The 17,759-nt window shown below is 43.7% G+C and overlaps 1 protein-coding gene across 2 annotated transcripts in view; it reads left to right on the top strand.

The window, feature by feature from the left end:
* The window catches only part of PDE3B (phosphodiesterase 3B), a 269,596-nt gene that overhangs the window by 225,572 nt on the left and 26,265 nt on the right, over positions 1–17,759 (top strand). Inside the window, exon 11 of one of the 2 annotated variants that reach the window (XM_050954506.1) lies at positions 4,936–5,049. The exons of the other annotated variant lie outside the window; for it this stretch is intronic. Coding sequence (XP_050810463.1) covers positions 4,936–5,049 — 114 coding nt within the window. The remainder of the gene's footprint in view (positions 1–4,935; positions 5,050–17,759) is intronic. 2 annotated transcript variants of the gene reach the window in all.

Genomic DNA, 17,759 nt, shown 5'->3' with positions numbered 1-17,759 from the left:
CCACTCCTGTAATAACCTCTAGCTGAGTTCCTGAAGTCTTCAAATCATGACAATACCCGTGGGGGAATTGTGTGCCACTGCATGTGCATAGAATTCATGTCCCCTACAGATTTCTTTGCTTCCTTGTAGAAAAATGACTTTCTGATGGGTCATATGCCCCTCCCCAGCAACATGGGTGCATTGTTTCATGTGCCTCGAGCATCTGATGGAGAGGTAAATCACTTCTGGGGGATGTGGGAGGCAGGGCTGGGGACCCTGGCCATCAGCTCCTACCCTGCACCGGGTTCAGCTGCTAGTCCTGGCTGGGCTGTGGTCAGGGGAGCACGGGACACCCTCTTCCCCTGCAAGGAACAGCCGGAATCACTCCCAGAAAACTACCCTGGCTGCAAGAAGCTCCACCCCCTCTTCCTAGCGCTCAGCTGTAGGGGAAGGGGTCACTATACTGGGAGCTGCTCCCCTGCCCATCCAACTCCCATACATCTGGACACCCCCATACCTAGACCCCCCGCCACTGAACCTCACCCTCCCTGCATCCAGACACCCCTCCAGCTGAGTACCCTACACCCGAACCCCCATCCCCTGCATCCAGAGCTCTCCTGCACCCGGAACCCGCCTCTGAGTCCCACCCTCTGCATGCTGAACCCCTCTTCGCCAGACCCCCTGGCCAAGCCCCACCCCACCCTGCACCTGGACTGCCACCCCACACTCAAACCCCCACCCTGATGAGCCCCACTCCCCTGCACCTGGACCACCCCAGTGAGCGCCTCAAATCCAGATCTCCACCCTACTGACTACTGGCCAGCTCCATCCAGACTCCCACCCCATCAAGTCTATTCTCCTATCTGAGTCCCTCACACCCAGGCCCCCTCCCCATGCTGAGCCCATCCCCCCATTGCTGAGCTGCAACAAACTTCACCTTCCTTTAGAATCCTTTCATCCTGCATCTCTGCATCCAGATCCAACAAGCCCCTGTGCATCCAGATCCTCCCCGCACCCGGACCCCCCACTGAGCCACCCACACCCAGATTGTCCCACACAGAACCATCTCACACCACACCTGGATCCCCCCACACTAAGTCCCTCCACACTTGGAACCTGTTGGGCTGAGCCTGCCTGCCCATGCCTAGTGAGCCCGGTGCAGTGGCCCAGGGGTGTTTCTGAGGCAGGCTCAGCCCTTGCACTGTCAGGATTGGGTGCAGCCTCACAGCCAATTCTGTGTTCCGGGGGAGGGGGTAGGCTGCACGGTGATTTCCCACCTTGATAAAGATAGTGGCGTGTGCTTTCCACTGCCATGCTGGAGCCTGAATTTTAAAATGTTGTTGTGTGCAGAATTTTACATTTTTGGTGCATTATTTCCTCAGGAGTAAAGATAATCCACCATTTACACTAGTTTAAACCTGCAAGTGAACTGTGCCCCATGCTGCAGAGGAAGGTGAAAAAAACCCAGGGTCTCTGCCAATTTGAGCTGGCAGAAAATTCCTTCCCAACCCCAAATATGGCAATCAGTTAGACTCTGAGCATGTTGGCAAGACCCACCAGTCAGACAGTTGGGAAAGAATTCTCTGTAGTATCTCTGTATTATTCTCTGTAGCCCTCTCCATCTGGTGTCCCATCCCCAGCCATTTGCTGCTATTCCATCACCAGATATTTGCTGCTATCAGTCGCAGATTGGCTACATGCCATTGTAGACAGTCTCCTCATACCATCTGTTCCATAAACTTATCAAGGTCAGTCTTAAAGCCAGTTAGGTTTTTGCCCCCATTGCTCTCCTTGGAAGGCTGTTCGAGAACTTTACTCCTCTAATGATTAGAAGCTTTTGTCTAATTTCAAGCCTAAACTTGTTGCTGGCCAGTTTGTATCCATCAACCTGAAAGTGGCTTACCTTCCAGAGGTCCAAAACACTCTGGCAGACCACCTGACCACATCGTTTGCAGGTCACCACAAGTGGACCCTTTGTCCAGATGTGCCTAAGGCCATTTTCCAGTGGCAGGGAACTCTCCAAGTGGACCTGTTCGTAACAAAAAGGAAAAAATCATCTTTTTTGTTCCCACGTGGGGGACAGCCTGTGGTCTCTGACAGATGCTTTCCTTTTGACCTTTTTAAAAAGGCATGCTATATGCCTTTTCTCCAGGTCTTCTCTTGCCAAGGTCTTGTCCAAACTCAAGCAAGGCTGTGCTTACATTATACTAATAGCCCCAGCATGGCCTCATCAACATTGGTTTTCAACTCTATTGGACAGCTCTCCTCTGTCGCTTCTGAGAGATGCGGACATGATCTCTCAGAACAAGGGCCGCCTCCTCCATCCCAGCTTACTGGCCCTCCACCTGACAGAGTGAATGCTTCATGGTTGACATCTTCAGAATGAGATTACACTAAAGGAGTACAGGAAATTCTCCTAAACAGTAGGAAGCCTTCAACTTGGTCTACTTAACTTGCTAAATGGAAGAGATTCTCCATTTGGTCTATGCAACTAAGTGTCCACAGAGCCCAAGCTTCAATTCCCCATATCCTGGACTATCTCCTGCTCCTGAAACAAGGACTAGCCTATAGTTCCATCAGAGTCCACCTGGCAGTTATCTTAGCTTTCCATTATCCAGTGTTATAACTGATCAAACCCCTAAATCCAGCAGATTTCTAAAAGGTTTGGACAGATTATACCCACAGATCAACAGCCTGATTCCACAATGGAACTTGAATTTGGTTCAAACGGAGTTGATGGTTTCCCCCCTTTGAGCCACTAGCAACTTGTTCCCTATTACACCTATCTATGAAAGTGGTATTCTTCGTCGCTATTACCTCAGCCAGGAGAGTAAGAGAATTGCGAGCCTTAATGTTGGATCCTCCTTATACAACATTCTTCAAGGACAGGGTTTTCCTTCAACCTCATCCAAAGTTCCTGACTAAGGTAGTTTCTGAATTTCACATTAATCAAAACATTTACTTACCAGCTTTCTTTCCAAAGCCTCATTCAAGTAAGTGGGAAGAGAGACTCCATTCTCTAGATGTTAGAAGATCTTTGGTTTTTTAAATCTGGATTGGACTAGGCCTTTCAGGTCATCCTCACTGCTATTTGTCATGATTTCAGACAGAGTAAAGGGCCACTCAGAGAATATCCTCCTGGATTTCTGGCTATATTCATTTATGCTACTGTTTGGCTGATATGGAACCTCCAACTAAAGTGGTGGCTCCCTCGATTAGATCACATGTAGTTTCTGTGGCCTTTCTAGCTTGTGTGTCCATCCTGGACATTTGTAAGATGGCAACCTGGTTTTCGATCCACACGTTTACCTCCTGCTATGCCATTGCTCATCTGTCTAGAGATGATGTCTGATTTTGATAGGTAGTCCTACAATCCCTATTCAAGTAGAGTCTAAACCCACCTCTATCTCGAACTGCCTGTGAGTCTCCTACAATGGAATGGACATGAGCAATCACTTGAAGAAGAAAAAACAGTTACCTACCTTTCCATAACTTTTGTTCTTTGAGATGTGCTACACTTGTCCATTCCACAACCCGCTTTTCTTCCCCTCTCTATTGGAGTCTTTCTGGTAGGAAGGAACTAAAGAGGGTTGAGGCCAACATGGCCCTTTATTACCTATGTGCAGTGACGTGAGACATCAGAGGACAATCATGCTGAGTGGTGGGTACTGTTGAGGGAAAAATCTCCAACCATTGTACACGAGGTACACACATCTACAGTTAAGGCAAGTAGGTAACTGGTTTGGGGAGACAGTTGGTTTTTGTTCTGTTTTTTTGTTTGTTTTTACAACTGACTAGATTTTTATTTTGACAGTGTCAAAATAAATCAGAGGCTGGAATTCTTACTGGTTTCAAAATAGTTTATTACATGTTCTATAACATCTTTGATCCTTTACAGAAAATAAAATAGAAACCAAAAGCAGTTAGGTAAGTGCTAAACAAAATAAGGACAAAGGCAACAAGTTTGAAATGGATAAAAGTTTATAATAAGCACAATTAGCCTGTGGAACTCATTGCCACAAGATTACACAATGGAGTCTTGGTCCATGACTAGGACTCTTAAGGGCAGTAGTATAATAATAATAATAGTAATAACAATAATAACAACATTTAGACCAAGAACTTAGAAGGATGCAAATCAAGGAGATAGAGATTGTGAGAACATTAACTATTATATTTGGTAGACTTAGAAAAAGTTTGGAAGAGATATAAACACTCAAGCTTCAGGGCATAAGCCAACTCTATCTAAAAAGATTAGAAAGAAACTTTCCCTGTGAGTTAGCCATTTAATAATTTCCCATTTTGGAGCTTCTTGCATTTGTGTGTATCAGACAGAGTACTTGGCTAAGTGGACCATTAGTCTACTGTTGGTATGACAATTCCACTGTTTCTATTTTTCAACCTTTTTATATTTCCTGCTTTTGGTAATATTTGTCCATAGCTTTAAAGTTGTTTAAATATAAATCATTGTTCTGATGAGTTTTATTTAATATTGTGATGTTCATGGATTAATTTATTTTTAAATTCAAAGGGTAGTTTTAAAAAATATAAAAATTGTAAACGTCAAGCATGGTCTCTTATTTTCCTTTATGTGGGCCTGGATCCTTAGAATATTCATGTTCAATTATTATTTTGACATGCTGCCAAAATTGTCCTCAGTAATGCAAGTAAGAGAAGAGAAATGACAATTTGACAGTTTATAGCTCAGCCAGATCTGAATGGAAGTTAATGGAAGAAGCAAAAGGAATTTCTGTAGAGCTTTGTGCTTACCAAATTTCAAAGGCCTGCTACAAACAATGGAGATGTTAGTTTCTCAACAAAAAAAAAAAAGTCACAAGAATCTTTTATAATGGAAACTATTAGGCAACCTAAATATGGGAGTTCAGCTCCTCCCATAATACTTAGAGAAAACAGTAGAAAGAACTTGTAGTTTCTGAATACTTTGTTGATTTTTAGATCACAATCGTGTACATGCCACAGATGTTCTTCATGCAGTATGGTATCTCACAACACGGCCCATTCCTGGGTTTCAGCAAATTCACAGTGATCATATAATGGAAAGTGACATGGGTATGTATCAATATTATTTTTTTATTTTTCTATCTTCAGTAAATTTTTCAGAATATTTTAATCAAACTAGAATAATTACCATGGATAAATTGAACAGTAATCTGAAAAAAAAAATCATAGTTCTTAAATATTTTAAAGTTGAAAGATAAGACAGTAGCAATATATGCCATCTGCAAGCAGTATGTACCTGACTGTACGATAATTAATTGATTTGAATAGGTGCTGATATGCTTGGCTCGTGAGCCAAGAATACTGTTTCACTGAGATAAGTTTCTCTTTTTGAATGAGACCTATATCCTCTGCTGCAGTCAGCGTGTTTCTAGTAACTGAAATACATTAGGCTAATATTTCTTTATTTAATTAGTAAATTAAACATCTCAAACTAAAAATACCTAAGATTAAACTATTTAACATAAATGTAGCTCTGCTTAATGGGTCCAATGTAAAAATGAGATTGTCCTGAACAACTGAGGGACTTGTTTTACTTCGTATATACAGATATTTATCTTTTCAATGAAGCTCAGTTGAATAAGATTTGTTGTTGTTATGCTAAGCAGTTTCATAGAACAACAAAAATAGCATTCTTAAAGGGAAGAATCAGGGATGGTAAATCCAGACTTTGAAGTACCTTTGTTTTTCTAAATATCTTTGGCAAGTCCAAATAATCCTTTGTACTATGTGTTACATTTTGAAGCCAATTTTTTATTGTACTTGTTTAAGGAAAAAAACCTCAGTGGCAACACTCCTGGAGAAGTCCTACATCATCATAATGAAAATAATAATGGCTGGTTCTTCATAAGAGATCTCAAGGGTCTTTACAATCTTTTAATGTATTTTTCCCTTACAACATCTCTATAAGGTAGAGAAGCACTGTTCCCATTAGAGATGCTAAGTGACTTACCTAGAATCACATAGGCAGAACAGAGAATTGAACCTAGGTTTCCCATTTCCTAAGCAAGGGCCCTAACCTTTGGACCATCCATCCTGCAAGTACAGTGGAGTAAAATGCATCTGTAATCATAGGTTTATAGTATCCAAGTTATAAACAAGTGTGTGAAAAAGTCAGATTAATAAAAATACTATTATATTCTCTTAGGATTGTGTGATCACATTCAAACACTGAATATTTATCAAATCCAGCAGATCTTTGAAAAACTTCTTGAATGTGCCATTGCAATACTGTCTGCATAAGCCAACCAGTGTAAATGTCTATAGAATGGGAAACTGGTGATTTTTTTTGTATGTAATGTATATTGAATGGAATAAACGTATAGAGAGATCTAATATTTAAATATAGTGCAACTTTGCTTCTAAGTATCTAAATCCATAGACTGTGTTTGTAAGGTATCAAATATGTGTGTTTTACAAACTGCTGAAATATAAAGTTGCTTTTGTGGAACTTGAGAAAAGGATATTGCCCACAGATTTTTATAGTTGCGCTCATACCTAGTGCGGAGATAAAGGAAGAAGGAGGCATGCGTCAGGACTCTAACTGGGCCCTGGGTGATTGCTGCTTCCCACCACCCAACACAAATGTAATGAGGTTGAGTAGTACCCGTATAAGAAAAACTAAAACTACTGATTATTCCTCAAAAAAGGTTTTTAATGACTTTCGACTATAAAGGCAACACAGACAAAATAAGAAAAGCAAGAATAAAGACTAGCACTGAATAAGGATTAATATAAATGGCAAGTTATACTGAAGACAGGCACAAGTACATGTAAAGTCATTATTCAGCAGCTACTTACTACTATTCTTAACACTATAGTATCGATACAAACTTGAGATCAGTTCAGCTCGAGCAACCAGACTTCTTTACTCCATAAACTTATACTGCATGCAGCTAGACTTCTTTGCTCCATAAACGTACCCTGCATTCGTCTGAAAATATGTTACCCTTCAGTCAGCCATTTTCTGCATGGGCCAGGTACAGACAGTTGAGAAGTGCATGTCCCTTCGGCTCACAGGATGTGGGTCAGGTTTCCTTTATAACCGAAACACACACACAGTCCCGTGCCTTCATACTTTTTATCTGATCTGTTGGCTGTGTCTTAAAACAGACCAACCAATTAGAGTCAGCCAAATCTTTAATGTGGTTAGCGTTGTCGCTTTGGCTGTATAATTTATGATTACTTATCTCCTTGTGTCGCTTTGCCATATAATTTATGCTTACTTATTTCCTTGTAGCCAATTGTTTTAAATGTGGGTTAGACAAGCTGTGCCCAGGGGCACAACTTATCTCGCTCTATAGGAGTCAGCATACTGTGTTATCTGGTTGCAGCCATTTTGACTACAAGTCTTAGCTTACTTCTGCAAAGCTTGCCCTTTTTACCTTTGCAAAGCAGAGGCCTATTATTGGCAATACCTTTGTTCATTTTAAGCTTGGCAATACTTTTGTTCACAGATTAATCAGACCTAGATGTACAGAGTAGTATCCTGGCCTGTTTGAAGTCAGTAGGTGTTTTGCCATTGACTTCAACAGGACCAGAATTTCATCCAGAAACATGAAGGCCAGAAGGGGCCTTGTGATGATCTAATCTAACTCCCTTTGAAACTGCCAACCCCTACTTCCTGGCAAACATCTGGCTCCTATGTCATGGAATTGTAGCCAGGACTTTCTGGAGAAAGATAGAAAATGGCAAAAATATCTTCCCTCCCCCAAAGTAAAAAGGATAAAATTATTGTTTTACTGCCCTTGAGCACCCCAAATTTGAAAAGTATTATTATTATTATTTGAAAGGATTAAAAATAAACTAATCACACTTCAAGACTTTTCTATTAATGGTCAGATGTGTAATAAAGATATTAAAGCAGTAAGATCCACCTTTTATTATGAGATGTTGAAAAGACACACGTTATAGCATCCTATGTGAAAAGATAGCAACTTAAGACAGGAAAAAATGGTGTGGAGAGTTCCATATCCTACAGATTTCCCTCTTCTGGCTGAAAGAGGGGGATGGAATCCTCCTCTGCAGTATCTCTCACTTCCCACAGAGGCCTCTCCATGCGTTTGGGGAGGCTAGGGAAGAGTGGACAGGCTGGGGGAGGGGAGAATGTGGAAATTGCATATTGTTCTCTTTTTGCGCTTGTTGAGTTTAGGGAGGAAAAGTAATATCCCCTCCCCCCGACCTGTGGTGATTCATGTTTTAAGAGGGAAAAAAGTCCCAGGACTGCCCATGGCAGCAAGGGAGTAGGGTGGGGTGTGGGGAAAGAGGGATGCAGGAGACCCATGCTGGGTGACTCAATGCCAGTGGGGGAAATAGCCTCCTTGTGGATCCTTGGGATCTGTGGAGTTTGGTCCAGACCTGCACTTGTTCACCATGCTGGCAAACTCCCCCTCACAACGAAACAGGTTTTGAGGTGTTAAGTTAGTGGGTATGCCTACATAGAAAAAGCTGTACATGGGCTAGCCTACCAGAGCCATCTTGAATCCAGCTGGTACAGGTAACAAAGCATTGAAAACACAGCACAGCATGGACTTCAGCGTGGGCTAGTAAGCAGAATACATACATAGGGTCTACGCTGGGCTGGTACTACCATCATTGAATTCTGGATGATTAAAGGTTCCCTGGTAAATAACATCCCAGAAGTCTGGCAAATGAACATCTGAAGAAGTCTGTGGAACCGTAGGTATGTAGATCAATATAAGATGATCAGTATTACTGTTGCTTGATACTCTCTTATCTTCATGGCTACCATGGCCATCAGATTTAAAGAGGAAGGGCATAAGCCAGAAGATCAGTCAGAGGGCTATCAGCGTATCTGCTCTCCAAGCACTAGTGTGCTAGTGCCAGGAGCAAAACTTTGATAACTTTTTTCTTGAATCAGTTAATGAGGATGTTCTCGGAAGGGGGTAACCACTAGAGCTGGTCAGGAATTTTTGAATAATTTGTCATTGAAAAATCTAATTCATGTAAACTGAAAACTGTTTGTGAATCAGTGTCAGCTTCAACAAATCTCCCAACTTGAATTTTTTTCATAATTGTCAAAATGTCAAAACAAAAAAAATCTGGTTTTCAAATTTGAAATGACTTTTCATATAAAAAGTTAAGCTACCAAGAAAACAAAACATTTGTAAATTATTGAAACAAAATGTTTCAATTGATCCAAACTGAAAAGCTTTTCCCTTTTTAACATTTAAAATGTTCAAGATTTTAACTTTTTGTCCCAATTAAGCACAGAAAGTTTTTGAACCCTCAAAAATATTCTAGAGACAGGAAAACAGTTTCCAGCCCAGTTTTATTAACCAAATCTTTGGTAACTTAATGAAAATCATTTTATTTTTAGTTCTCATGCATCTGCTTAGCCAAGTGAGCCTCCTTGTTTTTACCTTGGATACATGTGACCTTGACAGATCCTGACATTCCAGAAGTAGCAGATCACAATCTCTTACTTCATTATTTTAGGCCTTTATGCTGTGGCCACCTTGCCACCTGGGTTATGTTGTCATTTTCTGTGCGTGAAAGTGGCTTTTATCGTGTACTAATTTGAATCACCATTGGGATAAGACTTGGGTGCTCAGGAAGTTCTCAATTAAATTCTGCATCTTCTGGAATCTTTTTTTGAGCAACAGACCAAAAACAGTTCTTTGTCAAAACAGAGGTCCCAGACAAATGAGTTGTTGCAGTTGGATGGTGCAACATTTCTGATAACTGATCATGAAACAGTGGTTCTCCAAGTCTTGCATAATCCTGTGGGTCTGAAGAGCATATGTTTCAGCAGAAGGTTGTCTTAGTAAAATGCTTTTCCCACCCTTGTTTGACAAGCCTCACTCTCTGTTTGAGTGCCACACTTCCAAGTTTCTACTTCAAGAGATAGCATTCCACATGTAATAAAAGAGCAAGAAATTCAATCTAACTAAAATGACTGAACTGAACTTTATAAGTGGTTGTTAATGTTACAGTCATGGCTGTACAGTGGAAATAGTGCTGCAATACTTGCTTTTAGGGTCACAGGCATTTAGTGAAACACTGCAAGTACCAATTCCAGCACACACAGGCAGGACAGAACTTCTACTCGACCCTTCCCCAAGATAAAGATAGAGAACCATCTACTAGGGGATGTGCTGTCTGCACTAATCTGCCTGTACTATAACTTTCCCCATCTAGTTGAAGAAGAATTTAAAATGGTAACACCAAAGGAATCCAGGTGGTCTGCCTGCTCAAGTCTTCTATTCAGTCACGGAGACACCACTTGTAGTTGGATATTGTTTATCAATGAATGCATCTAAATTTGGCCTATCCGTTGTGGACATATTTTTCTGTTGAAGACTGCAGTGTGTTGAGGGCCTGAGGACACTCTGGATAGTCTTTCTCCATAACATGTCTTCCGTTACTAGCCACAAGAAACTGCTAGGGTACCACCAAATCCTCCTCTGGGATGGGTGTTGAACACTGTGTTTGCCCTCCACTTTCTTTTAATGAATCTGTGCACCAGTTCTCAATGCACTACAAATGAGCAAGGATAGGTTGTTTAGTTTTGTAATTACCATGTAAAATTCCCTCCAAAAAGGGTAAGTTTGGGATGTTTTTCCAGTTGGATAGCCATACCTTCTCTTCTTCCTGGATGGGCATGTAATTTTCCTTTTTTCTGGCATCTTGATCCAAAAGCAAGCATGCCAGGCACATCTATTCTTCCACCTTCTGGAATGCTGTCCTCAGATCACTGATACAAGACTCCACCATGTGTAGGTGCAGGAAGCCGTGCTAGTTCTTCAAGTCACAGGAAAGGATGGGTTTGCAGAGTCCAAAAATAATCTCACAAGGAGAATAGTGGACAGTTTAATGCCAGCTGGTGGTATATGCAAAAATGACAAAAAGTATGTTTGTATCCCAGTCTCATTGGTCTTCACTGATTAAGATGCTAAGCATGAAACCAATGGTGCAGTTTACTCTCTCCACTCCCACATTATTTGCAGGGTGGTGACACTGGTCCTCACCTTGGTTATCTGGAGTTGTTTCCAAACCCTGTGTAATAACTAGGATTGAAATTACTTATTTTGATCCCTGCTGATGCCACTTGGTTAGGCCAAACTGTGACATTACATGTTTAATCATATTACAGTTGTAACTGTCTGAGTCCTTTTATCCTTCAGTGGCTGTGCCACTCCATACTTTGCGAAGGTTTCTTACACTACCAGCACATACTGATTTTCAACTGGTGTTTCTCATAGTGGGCCTTGAAGTCAATCTGTCTGAACTCCCAGGGCTTACTAGGTTCGAACATTTCTACTAAAAGAATGCATCTCCTTTCTGATGCTTTCCTTCCTTTCCAGATAAGACATGTAAGTACCGCATCCTTAACATCTGCAGCCATGCCTAGCTAAAAAAAATCTGTTGGATACTCAGCTCAATGGCTCTTCATATACCAGGTGGCCTATTGCTTTGTTGTCATGAAGGCACTCCAGTACTGTTCTCTGAAAACTTGCTGACAAAACAATCCTGTTATCTTCATACACCAGCATATTGGTAGCCAAATCAATGGATAATCATTCCTGAACTGCACTGAGCTTCTCCAGTCTGTCTACTTTGGTAGATTTATTGGTGCACTGAACATAACTCAGGGTCCTTAGGCTGTTCTTGCAAGATGTCCTCACAAGATCAGGTTGAGTCTATTTTCACTGTTCTCACCCAGCTGAGAGCATACGTAACCACATTTTGCTTTCCAGGTTTATGGTGAACTGTGAATGTGTATTCTGACAGATTGTAAATCCTTCTCCACAAACATTGAGTTGTTCTTTGTAAGGAGTCACTATAGGGCACTGTGGTCTGTGTACACCATGAATTGCATACCTCATAAATAGGGATGATAGGCCTTGACACTCCAGTTCTGACACAGTAACCCAAAACTCCAGTTCTGTAGTGGAATACTACGTTTTCCTCTTGTTTAATTTGCAACCTCCAAAAATCACTGGTCTGGGCCTACCAAGCTCATCAGTTTGTTAAAGTGCAAATCTGACCACAATCTCGGAGGCGTCACAGGTTACTACAAATGCAGGGAATGGATCTGAGAATTTAAGCACAACGTGATTTAGATGTCCATCCTTCAGTGATTCAAACGCTTTAGGGCAGTGGTGCTCAAACTTTTGTACTGGTGACCCCTTTCACATAACAAGCCTCTGAGTACGAACCCCTGCCTTTATAAATTAAGAACACTTTTTAATATATTTAATACTATTATAAATGCTGGAGGCAAAGTGGGGTTTGGAGTAGAAGCTGACAACTCGCAACCCCCCATGTAATAACCTCATGACCCCCTGAGGGGTCCCAACTCCCAGTTTGAGAACTCCTACTTTAGGGTATTACTCTGTCCAGACAAAGTTGCTCTTAGTCAGATGATATAATGGCACTGCCTGTTCTGTGGTATTTTTTTACAGTACTATATTGTCTTCTGGCACTACCAGCTTTCCTGTCCTTATTTTGGTAGCTGTTATAAATGTTGGATTTGTTATGTCTTCTGGATTGTGTCTTGGCCATTGGTTTTTCCCTTTAACTGCTGGATCTTATTCTCCTTGCTGCTAGCTATCCCATCTCCTGACTATGGCCTGGGGGTTTTCCAGTGTTGTGAAGTTTCAGCCATTGGTAGAGTAGATTTGGAACTTACATTTGCAAGTACATTTGGAACTTACATCTGACCAATGGCAATGCACAATGGATAATACAGTAATCAAAATATTAACAGCAGCAGTGATTTGATGTCAGTATGCTAAATGTTGCTAGTTGGAAAATAAAATAATGCCATTTTAGCAAGTTTGTAGAAGCACAGAATATCAATCTGTATGTCTGAAAGTATTGTACAGAGACTACTGCATTCTGATTAAAATAATTGTTTTCATATACTCCTATGCATACATACCGTGTGTGTGTGTGTGTATATATATATATAGTGTGTGTGTGTGTGTGTGTGTGTGTGTGTATATATATATATAGTGTATATATGATCGATATGCAGCTAAATATGTATACTAAATTCAAAAGCAGAGTTGTACTCACAAGGTCTCATGAGTTTCATTTAGGTTCTTGAAAAAATAGCTAAATAATAATATTAATACATTCTTAAAAGATTATAGATAATGAACTATCCATTTTAGCTTTCTAGGGCAGGGGTGGGCAAACTTTTTGACCTGAGAGCCACATTGGGTTTCTGAAATTGTATGGGGGGTGGGTTAGGGGAGGCTGTGCCTCCCCAAACAGCTAGGCGTGGCCTGACCCCCACCCCTTTCCAACCCCCTCTGCTTCTCACCTTCTGATGCCCCCCCCGGGATCCCTGCCACATCCAACCCTCCCTGTCCTTGACTGCCCCTAGAACGTCTGCCCCTGACTGCCCCCCACCGCCTCATTTACCCCCCCCCATTCCTGACAGCTCCCCTGGGACCTCTGCCCCCATTCAACCCCCTGTTCCCTGTCCTCTGACTGCCCCACCCCCTGACATCTACCCCAAACTCCCCTGCCCTCTATCCAACCTCTCCCCCCCAGCTCCCTGCCCCTTTACCATGCTGCCTGGAGCACCGATGTCTGACGGCGCTACAGCCACGCCACCCAGAGCACCAGGACAGGCCGCGGCTCTGCAAGAGCTCACCGCTCAGAACATTGCACCAGTGGCGCAGCGAGTTGAGGCTGGGGGGGAGGGGGTGGAGCCAGCCTCCTGGGCCAGGAGCTCGGGGGCAGGGCAGGAGGGTCCCGTGGGCCAGATGTGACCTGCGGGCCATAGTTTGCCCACCTCTGTTCTAGGGGGTGTATAGTAGAGCTGATCAAAATGGGGGAGCCCTTCCTGTGAAAATTTTTGAGGTTTTGCAAAATGTTAAAGCAGAGAAAATGTTTGCAGAAATGAATTTTAAAAGAAAAATTCCATTTTGGGGAGCCTAAATGGATTTTTTTTGGCTTCTGGCCACCCTAAGGGAATGTTCTTATTGATTTCACTGACATTGAGAAGAGCCTTCCAGACCCACTGCCAAAGAGGCAGAGGGCCTGGCTGTTCTGTCTTCCCACTAGCCACCCACCCTCTGGGAGCCAAAGAAAAAGTGATGTTCCCTGGAGCTTTAGAGGCAGGGAGTCCGAACACCCTTCTCTGTCCCTGGAGCTAGGTGGGATAGTGGTGTTTGACAAAAACTTCATTGAATCTATACTAGATTTAGCAAATCATTTTGTTCTATGAATCAGTATTTTCTAATGAAACATAGTTTGGAAAATTTTCAGTCACTTCTAGTATATAGTCTAAATTGTGTAAATCTGATAGGCTTTTTTTAGTAGCTGTGAATTCTAGCGTCTGTTCACCCTTCTAGCTCTTTCTACACCTTTAACAACAGTGAATACTGATTCCCATACTTTTAAAGTATATAGCAGTCATATCTGATACTTGGATTCTGCATCTTACTTACCATTTTTATGAGCTTTTCTAATCTGAGATAATGAGAAAAAACATTGTTTTCTTTCATATCAGTATATTTCACTCAGTCTATTTATAAAGAATGTTTTTTAAAACTACAATATAGTTGTATGTCTTCTCTGTAGGACTAAACAAACACAAAGTTAAGAGAACATTCCTGCCCCCAAGATCTTACAATCTAGTGTAAAGCCTGATGGTAAATTAGTGATGTGGGAGCTGAAACTGGGACTGGCTCAACTCCTCTAATATATGGGAGGCTTTCAAATATCCGTTTAATGGGAACAACTTTTAATCCCTGCTGAGCTGAACAAGATTCAGATTGGTGATCTACAGTTGAAAGGATCTGTACCTCATTAACAGTGCCCCAAGGCATCCATTCTTCATAATCACTAACATTACACCACTTGAGAATGAAGCTTGCTTTCTGGAAAGATGTATTTATTGTTCTAACTTGTTTGTTTGAATTTACACAGGCAAAGTCTTCCACTCAGCATGTGGGCAAAATCTCCCACATGTTGCTCTTAGCGCACGTCCAGACTAGGGGAGGAAAATCGATCTTAGATACGCAACTTCAGCTACGTGAATAACGTAGCTGAAGTCGAATTTCTAAGATCGAGTTACTCACCCGTCCAGACGGCGCGGGATCGATATCCGCGGCTCTCCGTGTCGATTCCAGAACTCCGTTCGGGTTGATGGAGTTCCGGAATCGATGTAAGCGCGCTCGGGGATCGATACATCGCATCCAGACTAGACGCGATATATCGATCCCCGAGCAATCGATTTTAACCCGCCGATACAGCGAGTTAGTCTGGATGTGGGCTTAGTCTCAAAAAAACCTGTCTGCTGCACCCTTTTCTTAAGAGGGGGCTCCCATTAACCAAAATATAAACACTAAAAATGCAACATCCAAATTCACTTGTAAATATCCTTTGCAATATAATTCTACTGTACAATAAAACAATTGTAATTCTCTATAATTACTCCAGTGCCCTTTACACTAACTTTTATACATATATGTATCTTTTTTTCACCTCCTCCTGGGTCATTAGAAGGATTTAAACCCACAAGCCTCAGATCCCCCGCACAGACCATCAGCTATAGGAGAGGTGGTATAACTGGTGAGAGGCAAAGCATGCTTCTGTCCTTTATGTGGATCAGCTCATACAGGTTGATGCAACAAACACATTGCCATTGGGTCTCACAAATATTTGGGATAGAGGTTGCACACTTGGTGTCAGTTCTGTTGGTTTACTACTGTCTCAGAGTATTCTTGCTGCTCAGAGCCATGGTTCTTCTTCAAGTGCTTGCTCATATCCATTCCAAGTAGGGGTGTGCATGCCGTGTGCACTTTAGTAGGAAGATTTTTACCCTAGCAATACTCGGTGGGTCGGCTGGGCGCCCCCTGGTGTGGCGCCGCTATGGCACCGAATATATACCCCTGCCGACCCGTCCGCTCCTCAGTTCCTTCTTACCGCCCATGTCGGTCGTTGGAACAGTGGAGCGCAGCTTAGCTGATCTCCACCTCCCTAGCTTTTCGCTCGTTCTAATACTTACTGTGTATGTAGTTTATTTTGTGTAGTTCTAGTTAATATATTTTTGTAAACGTAGTTAGTGTATATCGTTCAGAGGGTCGAGGATTAGCCCTTTCCCTCTCCCGGTGCCCAGGTCCATGCCTGGCTCACCAGGTTTCAAACTATGCTCTGCCTGCTGCCTGCCGATGCCCACGGGAGACCCCCACGACTCTTGCCTCAAGTGCTTGGGGGAATCCCACCTTGCAGATAAGTGCTGGATCTGCAAATCGTTCAAGCTGCGGATGAAAAAGGACCAGGACTTTTGCCTTAAGCAGCTCCTAATGGAGGCAGCCCTCACTCCTCCACCTTCGGCACCGCCTGCCGGACAGTCCGCGCCGGGGAGAAGTGCCTAATCAGCACTGGAGAGCGCCGGCACCGCGAAGACAGCTCAGCACCAACCATCACCGGCACAGAAACCGGCCCGGCACCACTCCCTCTCCCCATGTGCCAAGAAGCTTAAAGCTCCTGCGGCCTCACTATCTGCACCACAGTCTGAGCAACAATCTAAGTCGAGCTGCCTGGCACCACCAACTGCCGTGGCGCCAACAACCTCCACACCGTTGATTCCGGCAGTGCAAGAGCCGATGAGTCCAGTGTGTGACAGCTCCCCGGCACATGCCTCGGTAGAGCTTTTTGTTCCCACTACGCCAGAGACATTTGCTATGGTGAGGGAACTTATTGCCTTAACGGAGCCTGCTCTGCCTCAACCCCCGATACCGCCGGTGCGGGTTATTCAATCAACAGGCAAGCCGGCCATGGTAAGAACACCTTCCATTGGCACCTCAGGCAGACAGCACTCAAGATCGAGATCCCGTCAGTGCTCTCGATCTTGCCATCGCTCCAGATCCAGGCGCCGCTCGCAGTCCCGGTACTGATCTCCTGCCCGGTACCGGTCGCACTCGCGGCACCACTCGAGGTCCTGCTCTCCGGACCGATATTCCAGGCACTGGTCCAGCTCCCAGCACCGTTCGCACCGGAGCGATCCAGTGCGATCATCACAGAGCGATCATCACAGAGCGTCCAGATCCCGGTCAACCTCCCAGCACAGCGCCGGTCGCAGGTCCCGATCACGCTCTTGGTACTGATACGGATCCCAGTACTGCTCCCCAGTGTGGCACGACATACGGTACCCTAGAGACAGGGCTTACCCTCAAACAGCCTCCACTCTGCCATGGCCATCAAGGCACGCGTCTGAGTCATCGCACGCGGATAGTGCTGCCTATCCTGATTCAGAGGCGCACAACCAGGGTCTCCATGAGGCTCAGGATCCAGACCAAGATCTTCATCAGTGGTCCTTTTGGACGCCTTTGGCATATCACCAGGCCCAAGGCGAGCCCACAGTACCATCATGTTCCGCCGCGTCGGAACATCACGCACCAGAGACCACTGTTAGCTGCCCCCCTCCAGCGGGTGCAGATCACTCCCCTCAGGTACCGGACCTTCAGGCCCTCCCGGACCCTGACGTACCTCCGGACCAAGAGTCCCTCCAGGAACCACTGGTACCGAGTCTGTCGTCGTCCTCTTCACCCGACAAGGCAGTGGCCGGTACATCCTCCTCGGGCCCACCCCCTATCGACCTCCGAGCTCACCAGGATCTTTTGCGGCGAATCAATCTCCAGGTGGAGGAGGTCCCTGAGGTTGAGGACCCGGTGGTAGACATACTGTTGGTGGATGCCCCAACCCGCGTAGCTTTGCCGTTTATACGCTCTATCCAAGCCAAAGCGGACACAATCTGGCAATCCCCGGCGTCTGTC

This window comes from Gopherus flavomarginatus, chromosome 5 (genome assembly GCF_025201925.1).
Source record: "Gopherus flavomarginatus isolate rGopFla2 chromosome 5, rGopFla2.mat.asm, whole genome shotgun sequence".
Classification (NCBI taxonomy): domain Eukaryota; kingdom Metazoa; phylum Chordata; order Testudines; family Testudinidae; genus Gopherus; species Gopherus flavomarginatus.
The sequence above is the reverse complement of the archived record's forward strand: the minus strand, read 5'-3'. Positions and strand labels throughout refer to the sequence as shown.